The following is a 20,052-nucleotide window of genomic DNA, read 5'->3' as shown; positions in this document are numbered from 1 at the left end:
GTAACACATAATCCCAGTCTGAGCAGAAATCTGGAGATCGGGAAAATTAAAAGCTTTTTCTTGATACTGTCTGATAAACTAATACTGCACAGGATGCACCAGAAGAAAACCTGTTTTTTCTCAGAGCTTAAGTGAGTCTAGGGGCTTGCACATTTGTGTGATAAATTTGTAAAGCTTGTAACTAGTTTTGCTAAAAAACCGAAGTGATACTTAAATTACTGGTCCAGAGATTCTTATTATTGAGGCTAAATGCAGCAGTTTCTGATAATGAATTTTGATAATTTGGAATTAAGAGATATTGTTTATTGCCCATTAAATGATGGCAGTAAGAAGTGTTTCTTTTCAGTACACTGAATTGTTATGCACAATTCCGAATGTGCAGTGCCTGTAAAATCTTATGTCCTGCCTCCTTATGTAAACCATTAATCAATGTTTTTTGGCAGCTGGGAAGAGTCCCAGTAGGAATGAGAACGTGGCATTTTGTTCTGCCCTGCTAGGCAAGCATAGGACAGACACAACACTGTTGCCAGTTTGCTCTGAAATGCATTTACTCACACATTTCTGTCTAATGCTTTGCACAATTGACTTTTCTGGTCTAATCCCAATGCAGCCAATGTCATACAAATCATTCTGAATAGTCCCAGTTGTCAAAATCCTTGAAAACCGAGCTGCCCAATAAAGGTGAGAGCAGGGAGTCTTTCTGTCTTGATGCACAGCTGTTCCCACACATGTTGGGTAGTCAGGACATGGCCAAGAGCCATTAAGTCTCTTTGCTCCATCTTTTTCTAGTTGTCTTCTTGATCTCTTCATTTATACAGCAAGATGTATGGGCAGGGACTGTATACTTTTTTGGGATGACATTATGCCAAGTAACAGGTAATAAATATCAATGATAATAAAACTCTGGCTGTAATAGAATTTAGGCTACCACTTCTTCTTGGGGATTTTGGCCATTATTTCCAAATACCTTTCTCTCTCCCTGCCCTCCCACCACAGTTTATCTCTCCTCACCTCGTAAAATGCACTAAAGAATTCTGTTGTGCTGCCTAAAAAGGATGCAGCCTTTCTGTGGATTGGCCGCCTCTAATATCCCTTTCAAATAAGTACCATAATTGCATTTCTTTTGGGCAAAGTGGGATTCCTTCAAGACCCCAAGCAGGAATTGGTGAGGTTATGATCTTCAGGAAGGATTTGAAAAAACTGATTTCTCTCTAGGTGTTTGATGGTGCTGTCATAATCTTGTCCTTGGCACCAATGGTGGCCTCAACAGTGGCTAATGGCCCCAGCAGCCCATGGGATGCTATCAGCCTTATTATCACACTACGAATATGGAGAGTGAAGAGGATCATTGATGGTGAGTGGTGATTTGGTTTGTGACTCCAAGAATTACCTGGCAGGCTGGGGAAAAAAAGAGATTTTAAAAATATTAAAAGATTACTTGTCACCACTGTTTCCATTGTGCTCCTTCCTGTTACATTTTAAAAATACTAAACAGAAGAGAGTTATGACTCCCATGGAGGAGAGCAGGTCTCAAGTTTGTGGCTGCATCTCCTGTTCCCTGTGAGGCTTTATAATTGATTGGTTTGTTTTTCTGTTAAGCACCTTCACATCCCCTATCCTGTAAAGTAAATGCCATGGCCTGCTTCTTGTCTCTTGCCACCAGACATCGTTTCTGATTCTGCAAAATAGTTGCTTCCAGTCTGCTTTTCTAATATTTGCTGCACCCTCCCCATTTCCATACAGCTAGCTCTGTCTTGGGGCTCTTTCTTTTCAAGTACTTGTCTGTAATTCAATTTTTATGTGCATTTTCTTACCATGGAGGTTCCATACTTTCTTCAGTGCTGATGTGCTGTACAGCTTAATAATGAAGCATGTATCAGTACTGTTTTGCATAGACCTCTGTGGGGAAGCGTTAGGGGAGATAAGAAAGCCCCAGCAAGTCAAAGTTGCAGAGAGCAGAACAAGTGACTGTGCCTGGAAGCAAGAACTTGAGTGTAGGCTACTTTGTGTTCAGCAGTTTCAGGCGTTTCAGATTACAGGGAAAAAGAGGTAAAAAAGTAATAAATGAAGAGTCCCTTGGTTCATGTGTGAAGGATGAGAGTCGAGTGTTATTTTGGGTTTAGATGCCATTGAAGCTCTGTATTCAGAGTTCAGGAAAGGTTGTAGCCCTCTGACTGAAGTATACAAGAAAAGTTTGTAATCTTGTGTAGCTTCAGAAAACGTCAAGAATTGAACAGGTTTGCTGATCAGTCTGAGTTTGCCATAGTTGTGACAGGAGCAAAATGTCCAGAGGTGTTCAGAAGACCTACTTGAAAACTGGGCAGTAGCTTGAAAAGCAATAGAAGATAAATGCCCTTTCATTCTATAAAATATGCTTCCTAGTCTGCTCTTTCCATTAAGGACTTATTTCTCACCACAAAGTCTAGAAATTTAATGCTTAGGGGGTCTGGAATAGTTCTTTTCCTAGGGGATCTGTGCTGTTCAGCTTTAGAGGGGATGGGCCTAGCTCTAAGCAGAAAATCCTCCTACCCAGCAATTCAGGAAATCTGTGGTAAACATTGGAAAGATCTATACTAGTGCAACAGAAGCTAGGAAGAGCATGCAGGATGCATTTCAGCTCAGCCAGGCAAATGGAGATCTGACCAAACAAGATCTAGACCCTTCTGATGACCTGCATTTCACATGTTAAAAACTGTTCCCTGGAAGAAATACTCAAGTGCTATCTCTGTAAGAAATACTCTGTTTCTCTAGATGCAAGTGAAAGGGGTGATATTCCTTGGCCTATAAAGGTCTGTAAAGATTTTCCCTCTGATTTGAAAAAAAACCCAAAACAAACAAACAAACAAAAAAAACCCCAAAACGCCAAACCAAATCACAGCTGGGTTACTCTAAGTGCTTATTTGTGTTTTCCAGCCTATGTCCTTCCAGTGAAAGTGGAGATGGAGATGATGATTCAGCAGTATGAGAAGGCAAAGGTTATTCAAGATGAGCAGCTGGAAAGACTAACCCAGATCTGCCAAGAACAAGGGGTAAAGTTCAGTCATGTCTTTATTTACGCATAGCTTGTCATTGGCAAATCAAACAGTTCATGTATTTTGCTGCAAGCTAAGGTTTGAGAAGTACCACTGAGACTTCTGTTGTAAGGTGACAGGTCTCCGTGTTAAGGAGGTACTAGCTGCAGCCAGGATATTGTCAGCATGCTATTTGTCAAACAGCAGTTGACAAATAGCATGCTCTGCTCCTGTGCTTGTGTTTTTTAAGGTGAGGAAACCAAATGTGAGGAATAGAAAAAGAATGTGTCCAGTATATCGTTTATTGAATGAGTACAGGTAGCTTGACATAATACTAAGAACATGCAAAAGTCTGCCATTTTTGGAGACTGCAGTTCTAAATTAAGGCCATATTCCTAGGAAAAGTATATGCAGATGAAAGCTAATGAATCTCCCTGTTTTAAATGCAGAAGGCAGCTTCCCTGTAGGTCAGTCAGAGACTCTTTTGGCAGACTCAGAATGTTGCAGTAGAAGCTTCTAGTTGCTGGAAGCAAGTCAAGATTTAAGGCTCTTCCCAGGCTCCCAAATATTCAGTGATTCACTCTTGAGGTAAGGGAAGATGAAGCTTAAAATATCTCAGATGAATATATTTACATGAAAAAGTGTAAAAGCAGTGTTTGGGCAATGAGCCAGGAGTTTTTGCAGTTTGTCTCATGCAAATGAGTTGAGGCTCAGGCTAAGCAAGGCATTCAGCTGACAATCAAACCACTACAGAATGATCCCCCAAGTGACTGACTTCTTGTTTCAGTTATAAGGGTAGCTGTGAGTTGTCCAAAGAAATCCTAGAGGTTTCTAGCTTTAACTCCCACTCTGCACTTGTGGTAGGTGCTTTTCAAATATAAAATGAGGAGACCTCTAAGGCTGAGTGGCTTAATCAGTCAAAAAGTTCCTGAGCAGGAACTTTTGAGCAAAAAGGACCTGAGCAGACAGGAGGAGAGGCAACTTGTCCCAGAACAGACCAGCTGCACAAAAGGTGCCCATATTTTACCAAGGAGCCTAAGATACTTGTGAAACCATCAGTGTTTAGGTCCCCAAATGGCTTTTTAGATTTAGTTCCAGGTCTCAGCCTAGGATTCTGCAATGAACTCATGGTGGTGTTAGGTTGCCTTGTCTGTGTGAGGAATTTGGAAGACCTGTTGATGATGTGTGTCATTTCCTAACACTTTCTGAGTCTCTCTTACCATAATGTGTTAACTATAAGACATTTCTAAACCTTAGGCTTGACTTTTGGCAAAAATCAGTTACTTCCAACTATGTAAGTATCTTCAGTGGCAAAACTGCAGTACTCTTCGTGACAACTTTGCACAGTGATATTAAGTGATTCATGGTTCTGTCATGGTTGAGAAATGAACAGGGAAATGAGATATACCCCATTTATAAGGGAGAGATTATCTTTTGACCAAATGCACAAGGCAAATCAGTGATTTCTTGAGTCCTATTGCAGTATTTTCTCACACCATGCTATTAGGCCGAAGTTCTTGACAATCATATACTTGAAAAATATTCATTTTTAGGAAATGTATTATGCAGCCAGATAACACTCTCAATCTCTAAATAATTTTCATTGTTATAATTTTGTAGTCTTTGAGTAAAAAGGTGGGCTTGTTAACCCAAGTAGGGTTCAGGAGCGGCTTTTGCCACTCTTCATTCTGATCCATGTACTCCTTATCTGCATGCCTGGCTTGCAAAATGTCTGAGCATAGTAGCCCTAATCTGAGCACTTACGGTTACAGCATAGCTGTACATCAAGCACAAAGAAATACTGCATTGATAGATGAGTAAATCTGTGAAAACAGAACAGGTTCTCTCCTAGCTTTCAAGTGTCATCAGCTATGGAAAAATATGGATTATAGAAAAATAACAGCATACTAATCCCTCTTATTTTGCTGTCCTGACTTCCTGCCAAACAAGTGTCTCAGCTGTATAATATGAAGTAAATGTACTAATTTGCTGCAGTTAGCAGCATAAGACGTTGACACAAGTACTGCATCCTTCCTTCATAAATTAATAGCTTCATAATTCAGTCAAGAAAAAGTTGTCAGCGTTATAATATTAGCATTAACATTGTGTACAGTATCTGGTGGGAAAAATGTCTCCTAATGGTATTTGATGTCTAAGATTCTGCCAAGTTTTTGCTTTTTCATTTGGTCATCTTTCCTGACCTTTTTAAAGGATTGCTCATTTGTAGAGTTTAAGTGTGCATGTCTGTGTTCTTGAGTGAAGGGTTGCCTACAGCAGTCTGTTTGCAAATCTGGAGGACCAGCGGGGAGGGATTCCAGTTTGCCTTGTCTATGTGGTGGCACAGGCACTGGCACAGACAGATGGGATAGCTGGGAGCTGCTCATAGGGGTTCACCTGTTGCCTCAGATGTGTGCTGGAGCACACCAGTACCAGCCCAAGTAGGCAGAATGGGCAAGCCACCATGGTTGCCTGCCTCCCGGCAGTGGGCATGGATACTCATTCATCCTGAGGCTGCATCTTTGTGACCACGCTGGTGATTTGTGTTTATTTAATAATTATAGACAGGGCTGAAAATGTTCCTGTTAGAAAGATTTCTCAGCACTTCATTTCTGAGATCCTGTGTTCAGTTTCTTACTGCTTTGCCACTCAAGCAATTGGGACGGAAATTCTCAGAGTCTGGCATCTTCTGCAGATGAAATTATTTTGAAAATTTCAGACAAAAATATTCAATATTTCTGAAGAGGAATTGGGGAAAAAAAATAGCCTGTTTTGTTTGGTATTTAAAACAAAAATAATGGGTGGCCAGTTCTATGAGAAGTCGCATGCCCTTTTTTTTTGAAGCCGGTACTTAACCCGTGACAGGCAAAAATGGAGTTCTTGCTTTAAAAAAAAAACAAAAAAAAAAACAAAAAAAAACCCAAAAAAAACCACAAAAAACAGGAAAGATGCAACCTCCCTTCATCTTGTTTTTAACATGGTTTCTTTTGTCAGTTGTATATTTCATATTTTTATTTTAGAGTATCACAACTATAAAGTACATCTCCATTCCTGAACGACATGGGAGACGTACTTTTGCAAACGTGAAAACTCTTTCCAGATGTTGATTTTTGGCTAGCCATACATCTGAAAACCAGAATGTATTTTATAAATTATAGTTGTGTGGACCACCGCTTTGTTCTCTGTAGTACCCCACTGAAACTGTTTGAATAGTTTGATGTTTTATTTATTCTCCATTGGCCAAGAAAGGAAGTCATGAAAAGGGAGCGGAGCATGAGGGCAGTCAAGGCAGCAAAAACTGAAAGGGCTGAGATGGCTGTACAGGACTTCACAAAACACGAGAAACATTAACACACAGTAACAGGGATTTCTAAAAATGGGTAAAGGTAAAAAAAGTCTCACTGCAATTACTATCAAAAACATGAACAGAGTATACTGCTGATGGTATTGTTTTATCAGAATAACTTAACTTAAATTGCTGAAGTTTCAGTGACAATGCAAATTCCAGTCAGGGAAGATTGCTTTTTTTCCTCTGGAATCACCTGAAAGGAATTTCCATCCCTGATAATAGATCTGCTTACTTGATATTTTCTGCTTAACTTTCATAAGAGTCATTCAACTGAATACAGTCCAGCCAAGCCTATGTATGCAGCCTTATCACAAGAACTCCTTTTCTGTCAGCTCCTATAGAACTGGGTTTTTCATCATTCTCAAAGCAGCAGCAACTATGGAAACTATAATTTCTTTTTTTATCTTGGAATATAATTTGTATAACAGCTGCTAGTTTAATGACAGGGCTATTTAGCTGGTAAAATTACCTATCAGAGAAATAACTTATGTTATCCTTTTGCAATAATTTTAATTTATTTCTAACTACCAGTCATTTTCTTGGTGAATGGAAGGCAGCCAAGGTCATCCCTTGTTTCATTCTGCCTGTAAATCATTAGTTTGCAACTGTCTCCTGATTTTTATTGTTACCAACAATGGCTAAACTAGTGGAAATAAACATTGGATTGTATCCCAGTGGCAGATGAGTTTTAGGGCAGGGCATTCTGTACAGACAGCATTAACAGAATTGAGCAGTTATTGCTCCTGCATTAGACACCAGTAAGCTTCTGGCTAAAATGTTCATTGATCTCTCTGAAACTGTCAGTCATACTCTGTTGCTAGACCATTAAAGGGAAGTGTTCCTTTTTGAGTCTTACATGCATGTTGAACAATGCCAGATAGGATGGGTGGCACATTTTATAAAACTAGGCATGTAAACTGAGATGTCATCTACACCTCTGGGTAGGTTTCTGTCATTTTACCTGCTTATAAACAATCACCTGATGCATTCTTGGAGTGAGGAAGTGCACAGGGGTGCCCCTTAGTTCTTTCTGGTTTGTTTCCTGCCCAAATATTGCTAAGTTTGTGCTACAAGAGGACATGTAACAAATTTTGAAGACAGTAAGGATGTTTCAGATTTCCATCAATTAACTTACTCTTCATGCCTGGCAATCTAATTACTTGTGCTTATATGAGATGGTCTGTGTCTCCCTTTTTCTTGGCAATAAGTGTATTTTCACATTAGCCATGTGTGTTACAACTTTATTGCTCTCTTCAACTCCTTCATGGGAAGGTGTAGCCAGGCTCTTCTCAGAGGTGTACAGTGACAGTATACAAGCTTGGAATGTGCAAAATTCCTGTTAAATATAAGAACAAACATTTTCACTAGGAGAATGGTCAGGCACTGGAGCATATTGCCAGGGAGGTTGTGGTATATACAACCTTGGAGATGTTCAGTACTTGACAGGCTTTCAGCAACCTGAGCTAAATGGACTTGCTTGAAGCAGGGTGTTAGACTAGATGACCCTCACAGGTCCATTTCAGCATAGATTATGCTGTGATTCTACGACGTTTTGAAATGCTTTTTTTCCATTGCAAAGTGTGTTAGGAACTTATTGATAAAGGAACCCACCAGAAGCTACCAAAGTCTGTGTAATTTTAAAGATAATGACTAATCCTAGCTGTCCCGGTAAATTATGTCTGTAGCAGTCCCAAGTGTACCAGCGCTCAGATTGTGATTATTTTGGGTCAGGAGATAATTTACCTTAGTTGCCTCAATCGCAGCAAGTCATCTACAAAACAGCATTATTTGCCCACTGGCTCTCTGTGGGATTTACAAGGCTCTTAACGCAGAGCTGATACCTATGAGTAAGTCTTAATTTAAACAAATCAAAGTATGTGTATAAGTTTATATGCTTCTTTTTTCTTTCTTTTTTCCCCTTCATGATATGCATAATATGCATCCTTCCTTACAGGTTGAAGGAAGGATGATCTACCTGAAAATATGAAATCAGTACAGCTATCCTGCAGTACTCTGTATCAGAGAGGCTCAGGTCTGCATTCAGCTACATCAGCTCCTACTGCAAATAGAAACTTCTGCAAATAGTTAGACAATGTTTAACTTGGTCTAGAATTTTTACTTAAAAAGAATGTAATATTTTAAACCTTTAAATGATTTATTTAACTTGCCCTGGTCTGCATGACATGCAGTCAGAGCAATCTCATTAGCTCTTTTACACATTAGAACTGCCCGAGGTCAGCGTTCAATATAATGTTCAATAGATATAACCACCTGCAACATAATTTGATCATGCAGTCTCTCACTGAATTACACCCGTAAGGAACACCCATTTCTCTTAGACTTAACCTTTGTTTTTAGTGCATTGCTTTTAGTGGCCAAAACTGTATTCCAGCTTCTACAATATATTGGAACAATTTTTAAGTAACAATTGGAAACAGTTAATATTGATCTCCAGAGTAGATGCATACCTTTTGTGAGCCAAAATCTGTTTCTTGTTTAACTTTTCCTAGGTATTTTATTGAATGTTCTTTCATTTTCTTAAATCAATCCTTATTGATAAGTGGTGATTTTTCCACCCTACCCAGTCCCTTTTTTAACATGCTGGGGACTTAGAGAGTTGGGGTTGGGTTTTGGCTCTGCTTATGCTCTGTGTCTGTAACAGAGTTACGGTTTTACATCTCTGGAACACGTTGGATCACTTTGCAATCAGTAACAACGTGGGAGTGAGATAAACACCATTATTACAATGAATACCGTCTTCTCTGTCAATAGAAAACCAACAGTTACACACGCAACAGTATTTAATTCTAGCTTTCCACTGTTTTAATGACTACATAGACTTCAGGGCACACATGAATGGGACCTGGAAGCTGACCATCCGTGCTGACAGAAAGGTGGAAGGGAGAGCCTGTCTTAACCAGCTGCAGCTGTGTGGGTTTGTAGAAACATCAGTTTCTAATGTTACCTTTCTGAACATCTCTGTGTGCTGTTATTGACCTTGCACATGATGTAGAAGTCCAGAGCACTGTGCTGCTTTACTGTGCTCAGGAATTCAATCCTCATCTCTGCTCTTGACAGTCCCATGTTCAGTTCTGGATTTTAGAGCAGCTGAACTAGCTCAGTATTAAGAGCTGAAAATAAGACAAGCATGTGGATTGTGTTTGCATTTAGCAATAAAAGAGGGTTCACATATCAACTTAAAAAGTTGCAAGTCCTGCATACACTTCTTATCCTCAGGCAGTGGATGAGGGAAGTGTTGCATGAGCCAAGACATCAGGTCTGGGTCTCAGTTTCTGCTAGAATGTGACATTTGTGCGATCTTCATAGGCAGTGCTTCCTGCTGCTGTAGGCACAAGCATGTATTTCTGTCTTTCAAACATAAGATGGCAGCAAAGCCCCATCCGTTTTTGACATTACCAGAAGTACTGGCTGTTCACATGAATAACTGTGATAGTCATTTTCTCTGTGGATTCCAGTTTCTTATGCTGTATGTGTGGTTGGGATTCAACCCAGCTAGTAATTTTTCCCATATAAATAGGAAATAAAGAATTGTTAGGACAAAGTGTAGTTGTCCAGCCTGGTGATCCCAGCAGTTTTTGCAGACTGTGGCTTGGTCCAGCATGCTAGGCTGAGTAGTTCATAGCTTGTTGGCAGAGCTGTATTAAACAATAAAATTTATGAACTATTAAAAATGGATGGTGACTGGGCATGGAAATTTTCAAGACTGACAGTAATCTGTGGATATTTGAAAATGCTTGCTTTGTCTATTGGCACATGTAAGTGGGCATCAGAAAGTCTGGTCTCTTCTCCTATTTTTGCTGTAGGTTCACTGTAGCAGGAAAGATCACCTTATGTGCTTCCTTTTCCACATCTGTAAAATGCAGTGATTCCCTTCAAGGACTGTTATGAGGTTCAGCCAATCTTTGTAAATGCTTAAGCTGGTTTAATTGGGTATGATACAGAAATACAATTGTTGAGCTGACTTTTAGGCAGTTTTATCTATTTGTGTTATAAAATACCTGCCAATTTTTTTCTCTGCCATGAAAAAAGAAATCATATCCTGCTTCTAGGCCAGAATTAAGCATTTTAGTGGCAATATTTCTTTTTCTGGCACACAGGAATGTTTTTGAATTTGAGATGTAGTAAAACAGTAATGATGCCTAATTCTTAGTGCCTTTTAGTTTGAGCTAGGCAAGTAGCTATGGTTAGGCAATAATTAAAGAAAAAATATCTCCAGATTTATTTTTCTACCTGTCATGTTTGAGTGCATTTCTTCCTTTAAACCAAGGGAGTGTCTGAAAGGGTATCTTTCTCCCTTTAAAGGTGAAATGTAAGATACTTGGATTTATTTTTTGTTTTCAAGTCAAGTGTAAAAAGTGGCATTATCTGTGTTGTGAAATTGCACTCCAGATAGTCTTTTCTTGGCTGAATGACACATTCATAGATACTGGCATCTCCGGTGTGGTATAGGCACCTTAAGCCTTAGGAAGCTTAGGGCTGTCTGGGAAAAGAGTTAGCACTACCAGTTTGCCACTTCTTTGTAGCTGATAGATTAACACAAACCCCACCATCTGAGATCTACCATGAAAGTTTCATTGAAGGAATCAAGGAGGAAGGAAGGAAATCAATATATTTTGACATTTGCTGATACTACCTGACTTCTCTGACTGCCACTGCCAGACGATCTTTGGTTAAGAGCAATGAGCATTTCATGCAGCCAGCTGTCTGCAGCTGCCAGACCTCTGTCTACTGATTTCAAGAGAGAGGAAAAGCTGTGTGCTTTGTTAGATCCCTGTATTAGGTGGTTTGAATGTGATATGCAAAGCTTAAACTGCCCTTTTGCTCTCTGGATCCGAGTCTTGCATTGGGCCTTCCAGTTATTGTAGTCCTTTCCCGTATGCTCTGGAAAGCAGATAGTCTCCAGATGTGGCAAACTGGAATATCTTTTTCTTTACTATTTTTTTCTTTCTAAAATCTGTGGAAACTCTGTGTGATTTCCTCTCCAGTTGCTTACACAGCTTGGAGGAACTGCTGGTGCTCTGCGATGTGCTTGGGGTTTGTGCTGTATCTGATGTGGACTGCGGTGGAACAAATGAGGTCCACTGACAGATTCCAAAATCTGACAGCAAAGTAGATTTGAGTCAGCATCTGAGAGGCAGGAGCCAGAACCAGATTCATTTAGCGTACATGCTGTTACACCAGTTTTCAAGCATCGAGGTGCTAATTCCATCTCTGTTGTAAATGTGGAGTGACAGGTGCAGCGTGGCTCGCTGTAGCATCGTGCTCTCTGATGGCTTTTCAGGCCTTGAACTATGGGAGGCCCAGCAATGCTAAATTTTAAATGCCTCAGCCTATTACTCGCCTCATTTGCTTTTGCCTCTCAGACTCTCTATAATTAGACATGACTTGGTCACTGCTGTACTACTGATCTTAAAAAGAGAAACCCTGCCACGCAGCCCCATAGCTGTGTTGGGGAAGGGGAAGGACAGGGGTTTTGTAGTGCTTTTATATGGGTTTAAAGGGTCTCTGCAGACTCTCCAGAAAAGTTGTTCCCCTTCTTGCGTTGTGGAAGACCTGTGACTGTCAAACACAGGAGAAATATGCTGTGTCCATCGATCAGATTGTGCCTGGTAGCTTCTGTCATTTTGTCAGGTGTCTGCTTTATAATGCCAGTCATGAAGCAAATTCCCTCCTAATTGCAGAAAGTCACTAACAACATCACTCATGTATTTGAGGGGAGTGGCCAGAAAAGTGGCAGCCTTCCCCAAGGGAGCAGACCATTGAGTACAGAAGATTTCAAGCTGGAAGAGGACTGTGGTGTGCCTCTTCCTTGCCCAGTTAGTGAGGGAGAACCATTCTGGGTACTGCTTAGTGAACCTCCCTCCACAGAGATTCTCATTACAAAATCTTGCAGATTAGGGATCTTTGTCGTGAACCTAAATTCCCAAATGCCTGTTAAGGGTGGTCTTCTATAAAGATTTCATTTGATTTGGCAGTTAGATCTGTTAAAAAATGTCCAAAATGATATCTTCAGGATGCAGACATGTACAAAATAGAAGACCAGCATGAGGCAGTTGTTATTTTTAGATTACATGAGCAATAGTCCAGCTCACATGGGCTCTGGGAAAGCATCAGCAGCTTGGACTTGCATTCTGGCTCAGCCATGTTGTATTTGCTGTCACCAGTTTGTTGTGGCTTAGGGTTAAAATGAGTAATAGGTCCCCAACGGTAGAATATAGACTTCTGGCCATGCTTATATATCAGTATGTGGTATTTTTTCCTCTAGTTTGAAATCAGACAGCTGAGGGCCCACCTTGCTCAGCAGGATTTGGACCTGGCTGCAGAGAGAGAGGCTGCACTTCAGGTCCCACATGTACTGAACAAACAGAGCTGCAACAGGTACAAGGTGGTAGCAACTGAAGATTCGGATGATGAAGCCACCGAGAACATCACTGAGTTGCGACCTCCACAAGGTGAGTGTTGCCTGTGTGCTGTTGATTACTGGCACAGTGGATCCCTTACATGGAGTTTTTGAACCTGCTAAATACCTTCACTCTACTAATGATCTGATGAATTTCCCTGGAGACTGCATTTTCCCATTTTTGCAAAGAGGCTGCTTACGAGTGGCAGGAGCTATTGTATTGGCAAACAGAGCCAATAAAATGAGTCAGGAAGAAAATGACTATGATGTACCTTCCCAGTGTCCTCAGGATTATATCCATCAAACAGTAAAGAAGCAGCAGCCAAATCAGAATTGGCAAAAATATAATCACTCAGAGGTAAAAGCAGGGAAATTGAGAAGACCACTGAAAAACAGTTTCGGTCTTTGGCCACTTGCATTTCTGTGGTTTAGAGAGGACCCATGCATCAGCTATGGAGCTTGCCTTGCCTAGAAGCTGTGCTCTCACCAGGTGGCTTAACACTGTCAGTGCTGGACAGCCCAGCTGTGCTTGGACAGGGCAGCTCTGGTGCGAGAAAAGGAGTGATGCACTGGTAGGTAGCTCCTGCTTGGATGTCTAAGTGCCACGTGACTATGGTAAAAAGGATTGTGTTGTCTGAGAGCTGTCTGTTGGGCAGGTGTGTGGTACAGGGGGATATCAACAGTTACATTTACTTGCATCCATTTTTATCACAAAAGTGCTAGACCAGAAGTAATTTTGGAAAAGATGTAGCTCTTTTTCCTGTGATCCCCCAACCCTTACAATGTAATATTCCAGAGGAGACAACTTTTTCTGCCTTAGTGATGTGTTAGTTTTCCTTGGACTTCTTAGCTTGATTATTTTAGTAGATGAGCAGTATGTGAATATATCTGAATTAGTCTTGCATGGTATCTTTATTTTGGTCAAACTCCTTAGTATTCAAGGCACTGAAGTACTTTAATCGAGAGGTTTAAGATAAAAAGTTTACCAGACATTTTCTAATGATAATCCTTTCCATTCTCTACACAGTAATGAAAGCATGTAGAAATTGTTTTTGTTTTTTTCCCTCTTTATAATATCTAAGCACTAACCACAGTTCAGCCATTAATTATTCCTGATCTGTAATTGTATTTAAAAGCAGGCAGTTGAGCAGCCTGCCCCCTAAAATGCATTTCCCCCTTTTTTGTAGTATTTCAGAGGTTTCCCCAGGGCATATATTATAATTTATGCATGTGTTCCTTGAGGGTTACATTTGGAACTGGAGAGTGTTGTGCACAGTATAAGGAGGCTTGCTGAAATTTTAGTGCTGTGGAGATTCATCTAAAAATTCTTCTGTCCAAGGCATTCATTCCAACATCCAGGTTAACACAATTAGTCATTATTAGTGTCTCCCTGTAAAATGCAACAAAGTAGACACACAGTCTTCAGGATTGATTTCTACATTCAGTTAGGCAACATGATTAGAGAGATACATAATTAGAGAGATTAATGTTTTTCACTGGAAAAAAGAGCAAATAAGAAAACATCCATTACTTTACATATCAGGTAAGGTGCAGTTATTCTATATTTAAACATTCATATTGAGTATGCAGATGATTAATTTCTGATTCCCAGAAGTCATGTAAAAATACTGGAGGAAATATTTTTTTGTGCATTGTATCATATATTACATACAAAGCCTTTTGTAGATGTATTGAGTGCTTGTCTTCAGAAGATAAATTTGGGGAGGTTTTATGACTCAGTTGTCATTTATGTTGAATGAGGCAGGAGCCGGACAGAAAAAAATTTCTTGTGGCCTTATAGTAAGGGACACTCATTCATGGTAGTCTACCATCATGGTGGACTACTGACAAGGGGCACAATTAAGACTGCATGAGAAACCACAAGCCCAGCAATAACGTTTAATGCTTTAGTTCACAAGCAAGGTAACAGTCAATCGAGGCAGAGGATTTCACATGTAATTTCCTAGATTATTTTGCAAAGGAAAGAAGTAGTAAGCTACCAAGGCTTTGAATACTGTGCTAGCAGTGCTGGCTTAGAGATTGCTTCTGGGTAAGCTATAGGACTTCAAAACCTCAACTAACCATCACTGCTGGGGGAGAAGGATCATAAGCTAGCCCTGTCTGGTTCTTCTTCCTCTCCACCTCAACTGGGTCTTTTTTCCCCAGCTCTCCCAGCACCAACTAGTACTTCCAGTAATATGCTGGCTGTTGCTGCAGCAGCTTTCACCATTATTACTTTGGCATGCTGTCAGCATTTTCTTCATCTACACCACGGCCATTCTGACCAATGTATATTTCCACCAAACCTGAATGTGGTATGTCTGATAGAAGAAGAGTGTGTCTTCAGCTGAAGGTGCCTCCATTTGCACAGTGTGGAAGGGGTATATCTAGTTCGTGTAGCATCTCCCATCTCCCCACCTGCTCAGGCACATGAAATACTCCGGAGGCATGGCTCTACAGAGCAGAGACGATCGAGACGTTTCCTGTGGGTAATTTCTGTATCTTCCTGCTTCTCATGTGCTGTGGTTTCACTGGCTGTGCTATCTTCAGGGCTTTCCACACCACTTGCTCTGCCTGGAACTGTAAACCTCCTAACTTGGGTCAAGGGTCATGTTTTGCAAGTTACCCTCTGTGTCAGACCACGTTAGGAATTGCTTTGCATCCATTTTCTCTAAGCTGTGTTTTTCCTCCTTGAAGATTCCAGAGTGATGACTGCAGTTAATCATTCTATGTACCACATGGCATTTGTGAGCTTTGAAAAATATCTGCAGTTGCCTATTAACGCTGACTAGTTGGAGGAGAAATAAGGGACCAGGTTGCTAATACTGTTAATAGAAAAGCTACAGTTCAAAGCCACAATTCAGCTGTTGGGCAAAAGAGGCTCTGATGTGCTGTTCTCTTATGCTCTGGCAGATTATTAGCCCCTCATATAACACCTGAGGGTAGGGTATGGCGTGGAATGCATGTGTTTGTGCCAAATTTGACTTTGACAGCCTTCAGAAAATCACCATCTTCAGAGAGCACTGAATTCTGCCAAACCAGCAAGCTTGAGTTGGCTAGAGAACATAGTGCATGAGAATACGGGATATTCCATCTCAAGCTAATCTTATTTCCCCTGCCTATATTGAACAATGGAAACATTCAGTGCAAAATACTTTACCACGAAGGGGTTATGGAATAAGAAAGCGTTCAGACTTTTTACTCATTTCCCTACCTGGGAGTTTTATGGGATAGTGCATAAGTTAAAGCTCCTCAGGGGCAGCTGTAGCTTGTACTCTGGTATTTACAGTGGATTTTGTGCAGCCATTTATTACAGTGTTCGGTACAGTAAGTCAGGTAACCCCAGCATCACATGGCACACACAGCAGCACCTCTGGGAATTTGTGTAGAGACACACTGTGGCCTGCACCAGGAGAGTACTGCATGTGCTGGCTGATTTGTTAGCTTTCAGTACATGTTTTCACCCAGCTTTTCTCTTTGCAGGTCTCTTTCTCTTTATATCTGAAGTGCCTTAATTGCTGGTATGAGACTGAGAGGCAAGATCTCTAGTCAGATGGTCAGTGGGCTCTGAAAGTGTCCCCTAACTCCTCAGCTAATATTTCATGCCTCTTCTTGAAGAACCACTTCTCGAGGCAGTACAGCTGTAAGCTGGTCAGTCCTGTGCTAGTTCTCTGAATAATGAGCTGGTTTCTGCCTCACATGCTTCTGTCTCCCCAGAGTAGTTTACCAAGAGACCTCCTAACATAGTAGGAATATCTCTGTGGAAAATGTATGGATATATGGTATTTTCTAATTCATTTGGTTAAGATGCAGGAAATTTTTCACCTTTAACTTGCTTTGAATGGAGATTTTCTTTATCTTGCCAAAAAATTGATCTCCAGAGCGGACAAACATGAAGGCTAAAACACAGGCTTCAGCATGTAAGTCAAAGGGTGCCATTACCAACACCAGGAAAGATGATGGACTCAAGGGAAGGATAGGGCTCTGGGAGCTATAAACTTGCGGCAAAGCTGTAACATTTGCTGCACTGTGAGCGCTTTACTTAGCTTCTCTGCCTCCATTTGTCTCCTCTGCCTTCCTTAGGGTGGAAGCTGTTGCAAATGCACAGCAGCATCACTAATGATTTTCAGGACCATTGTGGTCAGCCTTTCTCTGAGAGCAAGGGAAATATCCTAAGTGCTGTCAGCTCCTTTCTTCTTCCCAGACATGCTTACCATTTGACATCATGGCAAATACTATCCTATCTCTTCATCTCTAAATTATAAAGGAAGTTTTTTCTCTTGCGGAGTTATTACCTTGTACAGTGTGTAACTGGTCATGGTCAGAATAACATCTAATGTTTTCTGCTCCTGCACAAATCATTTTTAGTGTTTGGTATTCAAAGTTCCAGGCTTCAGGGAATGCCAGGTTCACAGTGCTCCATATAGCCATTAATACTTCCTTCCAAAATTTATTATTCTTTAATCTCTCCCATAATATATGAACTACAGTCCCCAGTGGAATTCCTTATTTTCCTGCATATATCATTTCAGTTTTTGAAATTCTACAGTACCGCCATAGTTTAATATGCCACCCTTATATTCCTTTGAGCAAGAACCAGATCCTAGCTCTATTACTTTGCATTGCAGATAGCTTATTTTAGCTATTTTGAGTCAAAGTTCCATTTTTATGGGGTTAGCAGTAAGTCTTTTGCTTTGGGGGACAGCTGCAGTTTATGATAATTCTTGGAGAAAAGTAAAGCTTGCTCTGCCCATAGAGACTTACTCTTTTGTAAGTGAAGAAAGTAGGGTATTGGGAGGAGAACATCAAAAATTCTGGAGCTTCAGAGGGTTTCCCTTAAGATTATTCATAAGCTGTCTCAGAAGGCAAAGCAGGGCACTTGGAAGGATTTTGTCAGTTGTTCCTTGCAAGGCAGTCTGAGCCAGTTGAACACTTTTAAACTCTAAGCCAGTTCCTTTGGTGATCATCTGTTAGTGCTCCAAGAGCGCCCTGTTACTGCAGAACAATAGATAAAAAATAGTTCATGGTTATTTTCAAATGTTGAAATGTTTCCGCTTTGAAGCCTGCTCCTGGAAATGGTTATATCTTAAGTGCACTCCACTTCCTGGTTGAACTCCATGTATCCGTGGAAGAGTGAGGATTTGGCTTCTCTGTAGGTGCCTCTTTCAGGCTTTGTGGTTCTCTGTGCACTGATTGTCCAGGCAGGAATCAGAGGGATTAAACTGTAAGCAACACTTACATAATAAATGTGTGTGTAGTTAGTGAAGTTTGACTCTTAAATTTCGTATTCACCAAATAGGTGGGGAAGAAACTTTTCATTTCCAGAAGTAGTGAGTATACAGTCATGTGTGGGAGGTTGAAGTTGTCTCCCATCATTAATGTGCAGAGGTGTGAAGATATTGCTGACAGGTAAAGGAACACAGAACTGTAATGCTTTTCACTGTCCAAGCATGCAGCCCCTTTCATAATAATCCCTTTCATAAACAGATCGGGCTCTGTGTGACAGCAGTGATGTATTGTGCCCTCTGTCACCATTATAACACTGTTCCAGCATTATTTTCTAAATTATTAGAAATCTTTTCCTGATTCCCAGTCTACATTTATTCATTGCCAGTTTATAACAGTTTGAATCCTTTTGCTTAAATTATTCTTCTCTTTTCCTGATGTTTACCCAGCAAATTTTGTTGGTAGCCATGTTCTTTCTCAACCTTTGTTTTGCTAAACTCAACAAATGTGGCTATTTTGCAGAGACAGACCCAACTTCCTCTCTGCTTGCTTCAGGCTGACTGTAACAAGTTAACTCAGATGTGGATCTGCTGATTCACATTCATAGAGGACAAGGTTGGAAAGAGCATTGAGAGGTCCCCCTGGCCATCATCTACCCAAAGCCACCAGCCATGCTGACACACAGATGTCTTGCATCTCAGCCATGCTCAACTCAGCACACAGTGCTCTTGCAACATAGTCTGCTGAAGCAAGGGCCAAAGCAACCCAATTTGTTGTCAGTTAAAGATTTTGGTTTTCTGTCCTGATTTTTCTGTCCCAGCAGTATCTAATGATAATGGAGCCTATTCCATGTCTCAGGATTTCCTTCTGCATGTCGACTTCAGTCTCAGGTTGATTTCTTACTTAGAACCAAGCTGAATCTGTTGCTGTCTCAGAAGACAAGCTAACTTTGACAGTTCCTCTCAAGGTGGATTATCCACATGCTCAGCCATCCATCCAGCCTCTGCAGGGACTGGATATCTGTGTGAATGGAAGTCATGCAAGTACTGCAGCTTTTGCACTAATGTGGCAATCTGCCTTCATAGAAAAAGCAGGGGAACTCTCCCGGAGAGTGCCAGCTGGCTGTTCATGTTTCCTGTTGGCACAAACTTTCCATGTTGCTAGAGGGAAAGGAAGAGAGACCTTCTAGGGCCAGTAAAGCAAAGCGGGGGGAAAACTCTGCTCAGGTCATCTTGCACAAGACCAGAAAGGTGAACTTGACAGTACAGCACAGCCTAGGGAGCATGCATATGCCTTAATAAATGAATTTACAAGTGAGCAGTGAGCTATACTTGGGCTGCTGAGGAGAAGAGGAGGTTAGGTCTGGCTGAGAATTTGGTGATGGTGAAGTTCAGATGATCAAGGTCAGAGAGATCTGGAATGCCAGAGACTGCATGGCAATCAACTCCCTGGGAAGGTTGCAGCTTCATTGGGGAATTTTCCCCCATGGAGTGCCCATCTGCTCTCAGAAACACCTACAGCTATGCTTTTTTAAATTTACATTCTGTCTTCTTTTCTTACTGCACTACAGTGTCATCCTGAAGGTATGTTCTTGTTGGACAAAGGTTGTGGCAGTGTTATTGGCTAGCATCAAAGCAGCGTAGCTGTCATCACTGTTCTCATTTCTAGAAGTGTTTAGGGGACAATAACTTCATCTTGCAACTTGTGTCATGAAAAACCTCCCCACTCAGAGTGTACCTTAGTGGTTTTTATTGCAAAGTGTATTTTATGCTACTTTTCTTTCCCAAGTGCTTCTAAGTGTTAAGGAGAAGATGCCAGTGGCTGATAGCAGTGATGGAGATGAAAGATCTGCTTCTTTAGAAACCTCCTAGTAAAGATTGCTCTCTGGAGGAGAGTCAGGGTAAGGCATTACTCTACTCTGAGGACTCGCATCCTTGGTGGGAGGTTGCACAGCAGACAAAATCGCCTTCCAGTTCAGAAAACTCAGCTTTGACAGACAGAAGGCAGTGCAGTCAATGGCAATAAAAAGATGAAGTACTTTAATAATT

The 20,052-nt window shown here is 40.9% G+C and overlaps 1 protein-coding gene across 1 annotated transcript in view; it reads left to right on the top strand.

The window, feature by feature from the left end:
• Positions 1–20,052, top strand: part of TMEM266 (transmembrane protein 266) — a gene marked incomplete at its 5' end in the record, with an annotated part of 46,694 nt that overhangs the window by 14,658 nt on the left and 11,984 nt on the right. The window contains 3 exons of the mRNA XM_010172665.1: positions 1,216–1,354; positions 2,914–3,029; positions 12,644–12,830. Of these exons, the coding sequence (XP_010170967.1) occupies positions 1,216–1,354; positions 2,914–3,029; positions 12,644–12,830 (442 nt within the window). The remainder of the gene's footprint in view (positions 1–1,215; positions 1,355–2,913; positions 3,030–12,643; positions 12,831–20,052) is intronic.

The sequence above is a fragment of the Antrostomus carolinensis genome, unplaced genomic scaffold (assembly GCF_000700745.2).
Source record: "Antrostomus carolinensis isolate BGI_N321 unplaced genomic scaffold, ASM70074v2 scaffold18067, whole genome shotgun sequence".
Taxonomy (NCBI): domain Eukaryota; kingdom Metazoa; phylum Chordata; class Aves; order Caprimulgiformes; family Caprimulgidae; genus Antrostomus; species Antrostomus carolinensis.
The sequence above is the reverse complement of the archived record's forward strand: the minus strand, read 5'-3'. Positions and strand labels throughout refer to the sequence as shown.